At 40.8% G+C, this 17323-nt stretch overlaps 1 protein-coding gene across 1 annotated transcript in view; it reads left to right on the top strand.

The window, feature by feature from the left end:
- The window catches only part of LOC132581919 (myosin-4-like), a 36843-nt gene extending 23966 nt beyond the window's left edge, over positions 1-12877 (top strand). The window contains exons 22-40 of the mRNA XM_060253388.1: positions 90-345; positions 882-1124; positions 1446-1622; positions 1708-1853; positions 1946-2036; positions 2135-2524; positions 4355-4481; positions 5670-5788; positions 6613-6809; positions 7569-7752; positions 7840-8005; positions 8378-8502; positions 8757-9065; positions 9150-9353; positions 9789-9914; positions 10007-10177; positions 10276-10380; positions 10936-11031; positions 12588-12877. Of these exons, the coding sequence (XP_060109371.1) occupies positions 90-345; positions 882-1124; positions 1446-1622; positions 1708-1853; positions 1946-2036; positions 2135-2524; positions 4355-4481; positions 5670-5788; positions 6613-6809; positions 7569-7752; positions 7840-8005; positions 8378-8502; positions 8757-9065; positions 9150-9353; positions 9789-9914; positions 10007-10177; positions 10276-10380; positions 10936-11031; positions 12588-12740 (3385 nt within the window). The 3' untranslated portion in view covers positions 12741-12877. The remainder of the gene's footprint in view (positions 1-89; positions 346-881; positions 1125-1445; positions 1623-1707; positions 1854-1945; positions 2037-2134; positions 2525-4354; positions 4482-5669; positions 5789-6612; positions 6810-7568; positions 7753-7839; positions 8006-8377; positions 8503-8756; positions 9066-9149; positions 9354-9788; positions 9915-10006; positions 10178-10275; positions 10381-10935; positions 11032-12587) is intronic.
- The last annotated feature ends 4446 nt before the right edge of the window (positions 12878-17323 follow it).

The following is a 17323-nucleotide window of genomic DNA, read 5'->3' as shown; positions in this document are numbered from 1 at the left end:
CAAAATAAAAAGACTTCCCTAGTTGTTTATAGCGCACCATTTTTTTTTCCTGGAATCATCTTTAAGACATTGTGTCACATTCCTTACAGGGAGTCCATCTTTACTATTCAGTACAATATCCGTTCATTCATGAATGTCAAGACCTGGCCTTGGATGAAGCTGTACTTCAAGATCAAGCCTTTGCTGAAGAGTGCTGAATCTGAGAAGGAGATGGCCAACATGAAGGAAGAGTTTGAGAAAACGAAAGAAGACCTTGCCAAGTCAGAGGCCAAACGGAAGGAACTGGAAGAAAAAATGGTGTCTCTGATGCAAGAGAAAAATGACTTGCAGCTCCAAGTCCAAGCTGTAAGCATTATTAGTGACAGTAATTTTTTTTGTTCTATTATAATGTAAGACTCAGTGGTATAGGTTAGAAATTCAAGCACTGCAGGGAAATTTCCAAAGGCAACAGTGGTTAACAAGGGTTTTCCATAAATATGGCTATATTTAATAACTTTGTGTGTGAGAGAGCATTTAACAGAGCTGGTGCTAAATTATATTTTGCTCGTAAAGCAGGAAGACATTTTTATTATTAAAAACCAGATATAGTAACAATCTGAATCAGATTACTTTAACTCTATGGGCTAACATAACCAGTGACCATTATATCACTTTCTTCAATATATCTGTTTAGTCTGAACAAGGGAATTACCTAGGCTAGAATACTGGCCCCATTAATTTCAATGGTGGGAGCTAATCCATATGTTTTATGTTAGTAGATTGGTTCAAATCATTGAACTGAGTGATGGTACACAAAAAAATCTGGACCCGCCAGAACTTACATAAGGTTTAGTATCAGGGAAGTGACACAGTTCTGTGATACACATGTTTTTCATCTGTAGGAATCAGATGGCTTGGCAGATGCTGAGGAGAGATGTGACCAGCTGATCAAAACCAAAATCCAGTTGGAGTCCAAAATTAAGGAGCTGACTGAACGAGCAGAAGATGAAGAGGAGATGAATGCTGAGTTGACAGCCAAGAAGAGGAAGCTGGAAGATGAATGCTCAGAACTGAAAAAAGATATTGATGATCTTGAGCTCACACTGGCCAAGGTTGAAAAGGAAAAGCATGCCACTGAGAATAAGGTACTGAGGAGAATACATTAAAATTCATAATAGTCAAACTGTACTACTGTTGTATAATTCATGGAGAATAGGCCTATCAGTGGCTATTAGCCATGGTGACTGAAGGTAACCTTCACATTTAGAAGCATTCAACCACTGATTCCATAGCCAGGAGGCAACATCAGAGGAAATTCTCAACCTTTATTCTCTGTTGTTGGCCCTCCAGAAGAACTGGGTGGCCACTATGTGAGACAGGATGCTGGACTAGTTGGACCACTGGTCTGATCTAGCAGGTTTCTTATAATGTTTTTAATGATTCTGAATGTATTTCCATTCTAAAAGGTGAAAAACCTTACCGAAGAGATGGCAGTCTTGGATGAGAGCATTGCCAAACTGACCAAGGAAAAGAAAGCCCTCCAAGAGGCCCATCAGCAGACCTTGGATGACCTGCAGGCAGAAGAGGACAAAGTGAATACTCTGACCAAAGCAAAGACCAAGCTGGAGCAGCAAGTGGACGATGTAAGCACAATAATATGGCGAATAACCACTCTGAGATGAAGGTAAATTTCTGTCAGCAGGGTCTTTATGACTTCCTTGTCTTCAGCTTGAAGGGTCACTGGAGCAAGAAAAGAAGCTTCGCATGGACCTTGAAAGAGCCAAGAGGAAGCTTGAAGGAGATCTGAAGCTGGCCCAGGAATCTACAATGGATTTGGAGAACGATAAGCAGCAGATGGATGAAAAGCTTAAGAAGTAAGCACAGTTTTTTCTGGAGGAACTTTGGGGAGATCTTTTTACCATACATTAGATATGGACTCTCACGTGTTATGTTTTGTTGTGAAAAGGAAGGACTTTGAAATCAGCCAACTCCAAAGCAAAATTGAAGATGAGCAGGCCTTAGGCTCTCAGCTTCAGAAGAAGATCAAGGAGTTACAGGCAAGTTGCCTTGTTGTCTCCTTGGGACTGAGTGAATTCATTCATCTGAGAAGCAGGTTTGACTCTTTATGGTTGCTTCCCCCTTCTTGTCTTTTTAGGCCCGTATTGAGGAACTGGAGGAGGAGATTGAGGCTGAACGCGCATCTCGGGCCAAAGCAGAGAAGCAGCGGGCTGATCTCTCCAGGGAACTTGAAGAGATCAGTGAGCGCTTGGAGGAAGCTGGTGGGGCAACTTCAGCTCAGATTGAGATGAACAAGAAACGTGAGGCAGAATTCCAGAAATTGCGCCGGGACCTTGAAGAGGCTACTCTGCAGCATGAAGCCACTGCAGCTGCCCTCCGCAAGAAGCATGCAGACAGCTCAGCTGAACTTGGGGAACAAATTGATAACCTGCAACGTGTGAAACAGAAGCTGGAGAAGGAAAAGAGTGAACTGAAGATGGAGATTGATGACCTTGCCAGCAACATGGAATCTGTCTCCAAAGCCAAGGTTTTGCTCTTTAGTATATGAGAATAAAAGTTAAATTTGTTGTTGAAAACTAAAAGTATCCATACTGATGTAGGAGTCTTATGATGCAATTCTAACTTCTGTTCCATACACTTGTAACATACTGATAGCTGTATCATCAAAACATAGCAAACTTGACTATTGGCAGCATTGTAAATGAAATCATAAACAAACTCTCCATAGCAAATTTTCAGGATATGAGTGCCATGAATTATACGTTAATGAAAACTCGAACAGGGAATATGTAATGAGGCTTTTTAATATTAACTCTTAACATGCCTAAATCAGTCAAACTTATTTGCTTACTTTGACCCCTACGTCTATGAACCAGTGATTTCCATGCTTCCTAAGAATACTTTCCTGGCATCAAGGCCCATTCAATGAAATGGAGCCTACTTCTGATTAGACCTGGTCAGGACTGCTTCAGGAATGTGCTGTCCTGTTCATTAGGTTTGTTCAAAAATTGTTTTTAATTGTGGCTGGAATGAAATATACATAATCTGGCACAGACGCAAATCTATCAATATGAACATATGAACATGTGAAGCTGCCTTATACTGAATCAGACCCTCGGTCCATCAAAGTCAGTATTGTCTTCTCAGACTGGCAGCGGCTCTCCAGGGTCTCAAGCTGAGGTTTTTCACACCTGGGACCTTCTGCTTCCCAAGCAGATGCTCTACCACTGAGCCACCATCCCTCCCCTAATAGACCAGGGGTGTCAAACCACATCTGACACAAATGGGTCTTTTTTGGGCTGGACCATGTCTGCCATAACATTTAATACCAAGTAGTGGAGATACAAACTTTATAAAGGACACAGACAAATGCAATTAAAGATATTATAGCAGCTATTCCATTGGAGCCCCACATTAGGAGGGGTGTGTGTGTTACAACTAATATTTATCAGCAGAACTGGAGTTCCTCGAGTTTGTTGAACTCTATATTTTAACTGTGGTTGGTCCCAGCATCCCCCCTCCCAAATATATATAAACTAAAAATAGAAATGATCTGAATGTAGGACTCAGGGGAAAACATGAAATGGTTGAGCCTTGCAAGCTTCTCCCCCCCACCCCCTGCCAATCTGCTCCAGAGGGTCTCAAGGTTGGGTTTGTTTTTTACAGGGTGGCTTGAGATAATAATTTTGGTTTTCCTCTGCAGCACTTGTTCTGCTGGTGGCTCTCCACCTTAGAAGAGTGTGTGTTACAACTAATATTTTTCTGCAAAATTGGAGTTCTTTGAGTTTGCTGAACTCTATATTTTAACCATGGCTGGTCCCAAACCTCCCCCCCACCCCCCCGCCGCCATTAAGAGTTGCTTGCCTAAATTGGAAAGACAAGGGAATAATGGGATTTTGCAAAGCAAAATTTAAAATAAAAAGAAGCACAAGCAGAAGGACTGGCTGACCCTACCTGAGAGGAGGACTATGAAGACCAGGAGTGGTAGCTGGGAAGTTTGTCAGCCCCTGCCGCTGCTTCCCACTCTCAGGCAGCTCTGCCCTGGGCACTCTGCACTCTCAGGCAGCCCTGCCCACTGCTCTCTGTACTTGGAGGCAGCTCAAGCTCTGAACAGTGAGGATGGGCAGGGAAGGGGGGGGGAGAAGATAGCCCCACTTGCAAAGCCAGATGAAAGGCCTAAGCAGGCCGGTTCTGGACCATAGGCCGTAGGTTTGACACCCCTGCAATAGAACGTCTGTATTGTTTTTTCATACATGGTCAAATTTTTAGTTTCATAGTTGAATTTTTTTTTCCATTTCTCACCCTTAAGACATTTGTTTGAAGGCTATTTCAATCTATTTCCTTCTGCTAATTTCAGTCAACTCTGGAGAAATTAAGCCGTTCCTTGGAAGATCAGCTCAGTGAAGTTAAAGCAAAGGAGGAAGAACACCAGCGCACAATTAATGATCTGAGTGCTCAAAGAGCTCGTCTACAAACAGAAACAGGTAACACTGGTTATAAATTACGTAAGTTGTATATGCTGAAAAGGTCCATCTTGGTCTTACTATCATAAGAGCAGTGTGGAAAATCACCCAAACCAGGAGTCAGCTAGTAGATAAAGGTAGCATAAGGCTAGGCTAAGTTCAGAACTCAGTTCCTGCGTGGCAAAGCAGCTAGCCAAAACCTAACCAAAGACTACACAGCTACAATGGCTTCCAGAGAGAAAGAGAAGAGTTTATAGTACTGGCAGTTTCAATCTTGCTGGTCTGCTAGTTGGGACCCTGATCCTGGAAATAGTTATAAGAGTATTTTATCTTCTGAGGATGAGCTAGTAGGAAATGAGGCATTGTACCACCTAGCAAGTACTTCTCTATATAAGAATAGCTTCCAGTTTTTGCTGTTCCTGGGTCATTAGGTGTTTGCAAGAATACTATGGATTGGGGAGGAGTACAGGCATGGGTCAAGGTTGTGATCCTTGGGTCTGGCAGGTTCCAGGTGTCTTCCATAGATGTTATTCTAGAGTCTCCACTTGGAGGTGCCATGTCCTTCAAGAATCAAGAGTGTGCTAGGGTCTGCAACTGGTTCTCCCTCCTCTTCTGAAGAATTTCCCTTAGGCTCAGGGATCTGACAGATCCTGACATGATATAGTATATGTAATTGATTCTGCTACTGGTAATTATTATAAGAGAGATAGTACATGTAAACATTCTCAGACAAAGGTCACCCCAGAACAATACCCAACTTCAATATGCATATGGTTTAAACATCAAAATAACACACAGTTCCCTAGAGAAATAAGAAATATGAAAATACTATTTTACATCAAATGATTTGCTGCTACCCCCCCCCCAAAAAAAAAAAGTTTTGAGAGAACCATTGGCTAAACCAGTGCTGCAACCCAAATGTGTACTCACTTTTCATTCAGATGATTCCTCTTCTCTGTAATGTCCAGATGAATGTTTCATATCTCTCCTGGTATAAGAGCTTTTGCATGTCATCGCAGATGGAATATGATAAGTTTGTTTTCTTTTTAGTTGGTAAAGTGGAGGAATTATTCCTTCAAATATGATTTGGGTTAAACACAGTATATTACTAATTTTATTACTATTTAGATTTTTGCCATTGTTCCTCTTCTTGAAGCTTTCTTTTCAAAATAATTTTCAGATCACCATCTCCTCTATTGTCCTTTTCAGGTGAACTTGCACGCCAGGTAGAGGAGAAAGATTCTCTGATTTCCCAACTCTCAAGAGGCAAACAAGGCTTCACCCAACAGATTGAAGAGCTGAAGAGGCAACTTGAAGAGGAAACAAAGGTGTGCTTTATGTCTATATCTGGTAGATAGTTTTTTCAGTGCTAAAATACTACTCTGCACAAAGTGGAGGGGGAAACTATGGTGTTTGGGAGCATCCTATAAAATAATGTTGTGCAGACAGATATACACAAAGAATTGTTAAGTGGCCTATGGTGTCTAAAACTTTGCATTTTATAATCATGAAAAGCTAGAGTGCCCTAAAAATTCGCAAACTAAGTCACGACACAAATAGGGAAAGAGTTCCTTATTTTTTGCTCTTTTGATGTTTCTTAAGTTTAACTTGTAATTATATATTGCTTTATAATGAGAAGAAGCAGAGGTCATTTCATAGAAAAAAAGGCACCAGAGCTCATTATCGCAACTCCTTTGCATATGTCACACACCCTTGACATCACTGGAAGGCATACTAAATTGTATCAGCTCAGCATCTACCTTAAATGCTTCTTGAATTATAATTGTCATAATAAAACTTCACTCCCACTCCCATCATACTTTTTAAATTACTTCCTCTTATGTGGCCTCTGTCACCTTTATGTTTTGATTATTTTCTCATTTTTTGTGGGGGGAAATGTTAGAAAGTTTGTCAAATCTTAAGAGTTCAGCAAAATTTTCACAGGGGGTTTGAACAATGGAGCCCAGAAACAAGTGGGTTTTTTTTGGGGGGGGGGGGTGGGGGTTAAGAAAGAGAGCACAATAAAATATAGATGTTCCAGAGCTTTGCTTCTGTGAGCTCCTCTCCAGGAGGAAGGAATATAGTCATTGTCAGAAAGTTTGGCAAAAAAAGGTTTAGGGAAATCACTGAACAAATGAATTCTTTTGTGCAGGCAAAGAATGCACTAGCCCATGGTTTGCAATCTGCTCGCCACGACTGTGACTTGCTCCGGGAGCAATTTGAAGAGGAGCAGGAAGCAAAGGCTGAACTACAACGTTCTATGTCCAAGGCCAACAGTGAGGTTGCCCAATGGAGAACCAAATATGAGACTGATGCCATTCAGCGCACTGAAGAACTAGAAGAGGCCAAGTATGTGGTGGTGGAAATTGAGTGCAAGGGGTTTGAGATGACTGCTATTGTTCTACAGAATAGTTGGGGTCCTATATGAAGTTATGAATATTTGTCCACTTTCAAACACTGCACACCACGCTTATCCCAGAACGACTTTTTTTACCTGGAAATAGTTTTGCAAACTTTTATGTCTTATACTTCATTGCCCGGTTTCATGGTCAGAAGAGACACAGGCTTGTGTTCAACAAGCTCTAACCTATATAAAACAGTGTTTGAGTTCCATTTCCCCAGCCTTTTGTAAATTAAAAAGTTATTTCTTACATTTCTAACATAAATATTATTTGTTCTCTGTAAATTCTAAGTAGCCCAGCAGTACATATAATATATACAATATCTGCCTGATTAGTGCAATGAGTGATCCCCTGTACATCTGAAGCAGTAATCACAGATTGAGAATCACAGATGAAATTTTCTTATTCCATGCATTTCACATTCACTTTTCAGTCAGCAAATATTAAGAAATCTCATTATATATGTGGATGTGTGTTATGGCCATGTTTGTAATGGCCTTAACTATAGGAACTTTTAAAATTATCGTATTTTCAAAATAATCACCCTCAGAGGTGATTAAATTATCTCTTCAATATAAATGTTAAAAGTCTGTATTGTAAATAAAAGAAAAGATGTCTTAAGTTTATAATGGGATGCCAAAGCTCTTTCTTCCCTTTGATTGCCCAAGCAGATAAATGCTATTTGCTTCCAATATGTTTCCTTTAGGAAAAAGCTTGCCCAGCGCCTTCAGGATGCTGAAGAACACGTAGAGGCTGTGAATTCTAAATGTGCTTCCCTTGAGAAGACAAAGCAGAGACTGCAGAATGAAGTGGAGGACCTGATGATTGATGTGGAAAGGTCTAATGCAGCCTGCGCTGCTCTAGATAAGAAGCAGAAGAACTTTGATAAGGTAGTTTTGACCACCATAAACCCATTCAAGTTTATTGTACAAAAGCCTTTGGCCTATGAACTAATATTTCCTGGTGGGTTTTTGCAGGTTCTGGCAGAATGGAAGCAGAAATTTGAGGAAGCTCAGTCTGAACTGGAAGCTTCACAGAAGGAGTCTCGCTCTCTCAGCACAGAGCTCTTCAAGATGAAGAATGCTTATGAGGAGTCCTTGGATCAGCTGGAAACACTGAAACGCGAGAATAAGAACCTTCAACGTAAGTTCATTATTTTTTCTTCTAATGTGGATTTAGAACACTGTGTGCCTTGCAGTGTTCTGCTATTGCATGATTTCTCCTGGTCAACTAAATGGTGATTATATCTTGAAACAAAAGAACCTTTTGAATGGCATATGCACATTTGGTCCTTCCTCTTAAAGCTTAACAGACGCTCATGTATAAGAATTTAAACTTTGCCCTTGAAATTATTGGCAAAATGTACCTAAATACTCTGGTCCATATGGATGACTCAAGAAAACACTCTTTAACATCCAGAGCATATTTGTTTCACCCAATCCTATATCTCAATATATAAACACTCTTTTGTCATTTTTCTTTAATTGTCTAAAAATTGTATGTGACAACCAATAGAAGAGATATCTGACCTCACGGAACAGATTGCTGAAGGAGGAAAGGCCATCCATGAACTGGAGAAAGTGAAAAAACAGATTGAGCAAGAGAAATCTGAACTTCAAGCTTCTCTCGAAGAAGCTGAGGTAAACATGAGATTAATTATAGAGAAAACTAGACATGGAATTCTAGTCCTATGATGTGCTATAAAACACAAGGGAAAAATTCAAAAAACAAACTGAAAAATAACATAAAACTACTTAAACAGTTCTGCTGCGCTGATAGCGCCAGAAAAGAATGCAGTATATTCTATATTAAATACGTCTACTGCATTTTAATACAATCGAAAGAAGCAGCCAATTTTTCATTGTTATCAGCTGTAATAAATGATTTCCTTTAGGCTTCATTGGAACACGAAGAAGGCAAAATCCTCCGCATTCAGCTGGAGCTCAACCAGGTGAAGTCTGACATTGACAGGAGAATTGCAGAGAAGGATGAGGAAATTGATCAGCTGAAGAGGAACCACCTGAGAGTGGTAGAGTCCATGCAAAGCACATTGGATGCTGAAGTGAGGAGCAGGAACGATGCCTTGAGGGTAAAAAAGAAGATGGAGGGAGATCTGAATGAAATGGAAATCCAGCTGAGCCATGCCAACCGCCAAGCTGCTGAGGCACTCAAAAATCTCAGGAACACACAAGGACAGCTCAAGGTACATTTAGAGAAATTTCAGGCAAAAAACCTTGATGCTGTAATAACAGAGATTTAAAGACTTACAATAACGTTTTTCTGATAGGACACACAACTGCATTTGGATGATGCTGTGAGGAGCCAAGATGATCTGAAAGAGCAGGTGGCCATGGTTGAGCGCAGGGCTAACCTGATGCAGGCTGAGATTGAGGAGCTCCGGGCAGCTCTGGAACAGACAGAAAGGGGCAGGAAAGTGGCTGAACAGGAGCTCCTGGATGCCAGTGAACGTGTGCAGCTTCTCCACACACAGGTTAGCTTCTAACGAACAATGTACCCTTATACAGCACCTGAGAGTGAAGAAAGGACTATATGTAGGGCCTGTTCTAGAAAGCAACCGTTGAGCTTTATCAATATGATCCAGACACCTGCCATTTCCCTGTCTTCCATTCTGAATACTTGGCTGGTTGCTATGACTAATATTTGTCAGGCTTGGTATAAAACATGAATATTGATTACAAAGAAGATTATTATTAAAGCCAATTACACTATTCTGGGACTCTGAAGGGAATTTAGAAATTAAGCTATGGATTGCACACTCATTTGCACTAATTTCTGAATAGATACCATTGCCCTTCATTCTTGAATATAATTCTGCCTTGCAAGTTGAAACATATTACTAATGTTTGACAGTTTAAGCAACTTTTTTCACCTAAACAATAATGCTAAACATTTTTTTCCTGAACAGAACACCAGCTTGATTAACACGAAGAAGAAGCTGGAAACAGACATTGCCCAAATCCAGGGCGAAGTGGAAGAGACTGTACAAGAAGCACGCAATGCAGAAGAGAAGGCCAAGAAGGCCATCACAGATGTGAGCTGGAGGGAGTTTCTTTTGAAAGTGTAAATATGTCTACAACTGGCACAAATGGCTTTCTGACTGCAATTGGTTCTTTCAATTTTCAGGCAGCCATGATGGCAGAGGAGCTGAAGAAGGAGCAAGACACCAGTGCCCACCTGGAGAGGATGAAGAAGAACCTTGAGCAGACCGTGAAGGACCTGCAGCACCGTCTTGATGAGGCTGAGCAGCTGGCAATGAAAGGTGGCAAGAAGCAACTCCAGAAACTGGAGTCCAGAGTGAGTATCTATAGTAGATAGGTTCCTACCTGCAGATGCTCACAAGAAATTGCAAAAAGGAGGAGCCATTTTGAAATACTATCCATTTATATTTTCAGGTACGGGAATTAGAAGCAGAAGTTGAGAATGAGCAGAAGCGCAGTGCTGATGCTGTTAAGGGTGTACGCAAATACGAGAGACGGGTAAAAGAGCTGACCTACCAGGTGAGCACTGTAAAAGTCTACCTGTGATAAACATTCTAATGGAATTATTAACTGGTCACTGATAACATTGCAAAGAATGAATAACAAAAATTATACTAATGGTTGAGTAGATATATATTTATTTATATCCTACCATTACTAGGCAGTAGATTACAGTTTTATGAAACTGAACATAATTGCCTGCCCAAAAGAAGAGCAATATGAAGAAGAGCAATAGAAGAGCCCAAAAGAAGAGCAATATTAACCCATCTGTTTATTGTCCCCCTTTCCTTTTCCAACATAATTAACACAATCACTGCCAATATATGATAACCTTAATCCCACCTAATCCAAGCCACTTCAGTGGACATGCCATCCTGAATAAACCCGAATAAACTGCTTGTGATCAAGCCCTTAACCTCCCTAATCCATTGTATTCCACAATAATCCCAAACATATTGTTTGTTTTATTAATCCTTCTGTTTTAGAAAAAAAGAAATATTAATTAGGCAAGGTTGGGTTGAGAGGAAAAATTTACATTTCCCCCCCCCCCCCCATTATCCCAATTTTGTTCAGTCTGAGGAAGATCGGAAGAATGTTCTGAGGCTTCAGGATCTAGTGGATAAACTCCAGCTCAAAGTGAAAGCATACAAGAGACAATCTGAAGAATCTGTAAGTACTTCCCAGGAAAATAATCACATTTCAATTTAACAAATTATTATATGGTATTTGATTATTATGCCTGTGGATGGGCATGAGGAAGGAAGGTGGCATGGTATAGCCTGATCTTGTCAGATCTCAGAAGACAAGCGGGGTCAGTACCTGGATGGGCGACCACTAAGGAAGACTCTGAAGAGGAAGACAATGGCAACCATCTTTGCTTCTAACTTACCTTGAAAGCAACTGGATGGCACTTATGTATGTAAAGGGGCATGATATTGTTTAAAACTGTGGATGGGGAAAAGTGGGTTAAAAATGGTTATCAGGAGAAGTACTTCAGTCATGAACCCAACAGTATTGCTTAACTGAAGGGATGATACTACACGATTGAATAAATATAATTTATATAACAGCCCAGATTATTTTAGCACATCCTACAGATTTCTGATGGCAAAAAAAACCCCACACATCCTAGATGTTAATTAATACAGAGAAGAACAACTTGCTGGATCAGAGCACTATGCCTTCTAGTACAGCGTACTGTTTACACAGAGGCTCTGGAATTGTCCCATAAATAAAAGGTGTTATACTAGTATGAACATATATGAACATATGAAGCTGCCTTATACTGAATCAGACCCTTGGTCCATCAAAGTCAGTATTGTCTTCTCAGACTGGCAGCGGCTCTCCAAGGTCTCAAGCTGAGGTTTTTCACACCTATTTGCCTGGACCCTTTTTTGGAGATGCCAGGGATTGAACCTGGGACCTTCTGCTTCCCAAGCAGATGCTCTACCACTGAGCCACCGTCCCTCCCCATTGGGATACATTGGGATGAGACATTGAAAATATGCCTTTGTTAAATGCATCTAAATTTTACACCCTAAATGTGCATTGTTCTCATTTGCTCCAAATACAATCCTCCAAAATGTGTTTTATGTTATGTCTTACTGAAAGATGCCTTACTGAAAGAAAGAGCACAATAAAAATTTCTTATAAATATATACATGCAAGTCAGAGCTCCAGAAAACCATGTATACCTGAAGTATTTGATTAAAAGCAACATCATCTCATTAACTCTACATCAATGTCTATAAAAATATTTCTGTTGAAGTATTTCTGTATGACTGGTTTGTGGATCTTACTGCAGATGTAATTACATCTACTTTGGGCATATATAGTCCTCATTTATTGATTATTTCATAAAGACTGATGTTCTTTGTAAACTCATTGTTTTCTAGTTGCTTAGGCTTACCCAACACTCTAGTGTCTCATAAAATTTTAAATTTGGCTGGCTAGATTATTCCTTGAAGGTTTACAAATTAAATCCAGTTCACTGAGTTATGCAGAATTTACATTAAATTGACATTATAAGCAATTTTAATTTGAATTCCTCTTGCCTTATTTTGAGAATAACAAGATTGTCATTTGTTCTTGCTGCTTAGGCTACGTAACAGATTCAAATCTATACTCTCATCTTAGCCCCCAAATGAAACAGAAGTTGTGTCTCAAATGAAACAGAAGTAGAATGTTAAATACTTTGATTATCACAATTCTTTTACGATTCTCAGGAGGAACAATCCAATACCAACCTCTCCAAGTTCCGCAAGATTCAGCATGAGCTGGAAGAGGCTGAAGAGAGGGCTGACATTGCAGAGTCCCAGGTTAACAAACTGCGCGTGAAATCCCGTGATGCTGGGAAAGCTGTCAAAAGTGAAGAGTGAGCTTGGAGGGTGCTGGAGGTGACTGAAGAAATGCACAAAATGTGAAGATCTTTGTCGCCTTGTTTTGTAATTATTGTGTATTCTGTCCTCAAGAATCTAGGAAATAAAGAATATAGAAACTTTTGCATACATAAAAATGTGTAAACTTTTTGTAAATCCTGCCCTCTCTTACAGTATATATATATATATATATACACAACAGGCTTTATTCCTAGTACATCAATAGCCTCTTAATAGACTTCAGGGTTTTAAAATAATATGAACTAAAACCATGTCCTAATGTACATACCCTGGTAAGGGTGGCTCAGGTTTTTTCTAATTATGTATACTTTTTTGGAAAAACATAGGGTTTTTTTCCCTTTAGAATGTCCCTGTTCCTCTGTAAATGCCATTAATTTAAGGCTGGTGTAAACTCTATATTCTTCAAGTAGAGCTAGTTCTAACTAGCAACTACTCCATATCTTTTTAAAAATTATTAAGCAGCAACATTAACAGCTGCCAAAACTAGGGAAGGTACCCAAAATGTACATCAGAAGGCTTAAAGCTTAAAACATAAATTCATAGTTAACAAGTGAGCTTCTTACACTATAAATTAATCTCCAAAACTCAGGACACAACCAAAATGTCCATCCTTAAAATTCTCATGTTAAGACTTAAACCAAACATTACAGATTAGTTTGTTGCACAGTCCCCCGTGGGTCCTAATTTCTTCAGCAACTCAGGCTTTCAGAGCCTGTTATTTTCCCTGCTCTTTCACCATGACCATCAAGTCAGAGAGCCAGTCTGGTGTAGTGGTTAAGTGTGCGGACTCTTATCTGGGAGAACTGGGTTTGATTCCCCACTCCTCCACTTGCACCTGCTGGAATGGCCTTGGGTCAGCCATAGCTCTGGCAGAGGTTGTCCTTGAAAGGGCAGCTGCTGTGAGAGCCCTCTCAGCCCCACCCACCTCACAGTGTGTCTGTTGTGGGGGAGGGAGATAAAGGAGATTGTGAGCCGCTCTGAGACTCTTGAGTGGAGGGTGGAATATAAATCCAATGTCTTCTTCTTCATCATCCCCTCTATAAGCAAAAGGAAATGTCCAGCAATATTCCCAGTGCCTTGTGTTGCATATAGGCAGAGTCCCTTTTTTCACCAAAACAAGAGACTCAACAACAGAGGTGGAAACGAGATGAATAGGCAGATCTTTATTGTTTTCACGTTAATGTGGGAAGGAAAACAAACTTTCACCCTTCCTTCATCCTTCCTCCATTTTCCTTCAGCCATCTTCTCCATAGTCATAGATGTTTATACCTTTCTGTAAACAAAGGCCAGTTTACAGATTGGCTACATTGTTCCTCGCTTCTGACACTGATTACATTCATTAGCCAAATAAACATCCCATCTTCCAATTTAGAAGCAACAGATGAATTGATGTCACCCAGGAGGTCGGTAATCTGGACCTCCAAGTCTCACTTTCCCATACCTCATATCTGCGGTGTCTCCCCCTTCCTGCTGGTCTCCAGTGTGGACCTCTGGCTCAACTCCAAAATGTGCAAGAGTAGAACTTCTGCTTTAGCAGCGGGATTTGACCTTCTCCAAGAGATAGCCTCCCGGAGGCTCCCAGAGGTAGAAAAGATAACTTACTTTCCACTGGAAGATGTTTACAGAACAAATGATGAGGACAAACATCTGCTAAAGAAGATTCTTTCATATCTGGTATGCTTAGCAAAAACACTAATAGAAACCACTAATAGGAAAAGGCCCTATATACTTTAAGGCAAGTTATGCAAATATAATACTTTGAATGTAATGGTTTAGTTATAACTGTTAATATAATGTTAAGGCAGGTTAGTGCAAATGAATTCTACACCCAGGATTAGTGCAATTCTATTAGTCACTCTGTCCATGTTCTAGAGCAATTCTGAATCTACCAGAGAGCCAGTTTGGTGTAGTGGTTAAGTGTGCAGACTCCTCTCTGGGAGAACCGGGTTTGATTCCCCACTCCACCACTTGCACCTGCTGGAATGGCTTTGGGTCAGCCATAGCTCTGGCAAAGGTTGTCCTTGAAAGGGCAGCTGCTGTGAGAGCCCTCTCTAGCCTCACCCACCTCACAGGGTGTCTGTTGTGGGGGAGGAAGGTAAAGGAGCCACTCTGAGACTCTTCGGAGTGGAGGGCAGGATATAAATCCAATATCTTCTTCTTCTTCTTACATCCTACACTTGCGCTTGCCCATTGTGTTGGGAGAGAATATAACACTGATAGTTTTGGATTGGAGAAGGTACGATCTTCGTGCTAAAAATGAAACCCAGATTTACCACTCTTGACATTTTGCAAGATGGCATTTTGCTTCCATATTTAAATAGCATGAAGATACAGAAGATGCCAGCCTCTAGTTGGGACCTGGGGAGTCCTTTGAATTACAGCTCCAGACTACATAGATCAGTTCCATATCAGCTCCCTTGGAGAAAATGGATGCTTTGGAGGGTAGACTCTATGCCATTGTACCCCAACTGAAGTTCCCATCCTCTCCAGGCTGCACTCTAAAATCTCAAGGAGTTCCTTGATCATGAGCTGGCAACCCTAACCCCCAACCCCCTGCCAGCAACCAGGGGGACCTGGTAACTCTACATGAAGAACATGGTAGGAAACAACCGGGGGGGTGGGAATGCTCCTTTAATGTGCAGTAATGGGCTGGTGAAGCTTTTCATGTATGAAGATAAGAAACATCACCAATCAAAGTTCCTTCTAAGCTGTGCTATGGGGTGCTGGTGCACAACATTTTAACCAGCAGTGCAGATTTTTGTCTTAGTCCACGAATGAAGACATTCTCCCCTCCATTAGAAAAATTGGAAAATTCCCCCCTCCATTGGACCCCTACTCCAATCTTATTGAATCTTGAAGGGGGGGTGGGTTGAGGAAAGGCACCAGCAGTTATGCTGCAAATATGATGCCTCTATCGCAAACAACAGGTCCTCCCCCTGAGGCCCAGATATCTTCAGACTGATTCTCCATTATAGCCTATGAGGCCCATTGACTATAATGGCCCCTGTGATGGACTGGATAAAACTCTCAGTGAGTGACAGCTGAAGGAACTCACTGTGATTGACTGACAGCCGCTAATTGTAAAAACAGTAACAGTTGAGTGGGGCAGTGAGAGAGAAGTCTCTTGAGGGGCAACTTCTGTGGAGAACCCCAATCAGGATACTGAAATACTAAGGATGCAGATAGAGATGGCCAGCGGTCATTTTGTAGAAAAATGGTGGTGGAGCTCATCCAGGGATTGTTATACAGCTGCAATACTATTCAATGGACAAGGAGTGGAACTCTCAGGAGGAGGAGGAGGAGGAACTCTCGGAAAGGTTCAGGAACTGCGCTCCTGTGAACTCCCACTGAATCTGAGGCCTGGAGATGGCTAGAATAGAGGCAGCAAAAAGAGAAAGAAATGGCAAAGACTGAAGCAGAAAAAGAAAGAGCAGAGAGAAAACCACTTGCGGAGAGGGCAGAACAGAAAATAATAATAATAATAATAATAATAATAATAATAATAATAATAATAATAATAATAATAATAATAATAATAATAATAATAAAAAAAAAAAAACACCAGTTACAAATGGTCAAAATGTAGGCAGAGCTGGAGGAAAAAGAAAGAGAAAATGAGAAAATGGAAAGAGAGAGACAAAGAGAACAGGAGAGAGAAAGAGATGTATAATCTCAAAAGTAAAGAAATACAGGTAGAGCTCCCAAGTCCTCACAGAGATAGCCCTCCAGTAGAGCAAAAGAAGTTCCCCAAGTTCCCCATATCATTCTCCTTTCTTCACTTTTACCCTCTATCCTTCCTAGTGTGTATGATGGTCATCTATCTCTGTTGTTCTTCACCCTGCTTTTCTCACTCGCTTTCCTCCCAACTACACTTCCCTGTCAATCTAACTTTCCAAAGGAATTCATCACTCATTTCAGTTCCTTTCTTTACCTTCATGGCACTGGGAAGTGGCTTCTTTCACTTCTCAACATCTCTCTGCTGCCTTTGCCACCATGGAAGACTATTGGCTGTAGTATTTTAGAAAATAACCGGTCCTTCAGGACTCTTGCCACTCTTTTGCCTAACAATTTCCCTGCTTTTTCTAAAGGACTGCCTTGTACCTTTAAATCCAACTTGCACTGCCACCTACAGGCTGTGCTGGGGTAGTTCATCTTACCTGTTTTTTTTACCGATCTGTGTATATACAGGTCTTGGTAAAACCTGGTTATTAATTCTTCAAGCTATACATATGGTGGCCCCCTGTAAAAATCGGTTGGTACTTCCTCAAGCTCTCTATATAGTGATCCCCTGTATGTTGTTTTGCAACTGTATGGTTCTTGCAGTTTACGTTGTCCTTCATGCCTATGGCAATAATGGCAACGCCACAAGCATATTATATGGTGATCCCCTGTATATCTTTAAGGTTAACATAAAGGATTCTTTTGTGCCTCTAACTCTAAATCGCTATGCCACCTACGGGCTGTACCGGGTCACTTCACCCTATGTACAGGTCACCCTATTCTTACCAGGTCAATGAATGTACAGTAGGCTTTGTAGAACCTGGCTGTTTCTTCCTCAAGCT

The sequence above is a fragment of the Heteronotia binoei genome, chromosome 13 (assembly GCF_032191835.1).
Source record: "Heteronotia binoei isolate CCM8104 ecotype False Entrance Well chromosome 13, APGP_CSIRO_Hbin_v1, whole genome shotgun sequence".
Taxonomy (NCBI): domain Eukaryota; kingdom Metazoa; phylum Chordata; class Lepidosauria; order Squamata; family Gekkonidae; genus Heteronotia; species Heteronotia binoei.
The sequence above is the reverse complement of the archived record's forward strand: the minus strand, read 5'-3'. Positions and strand labels throughout refer to the sequence as shown.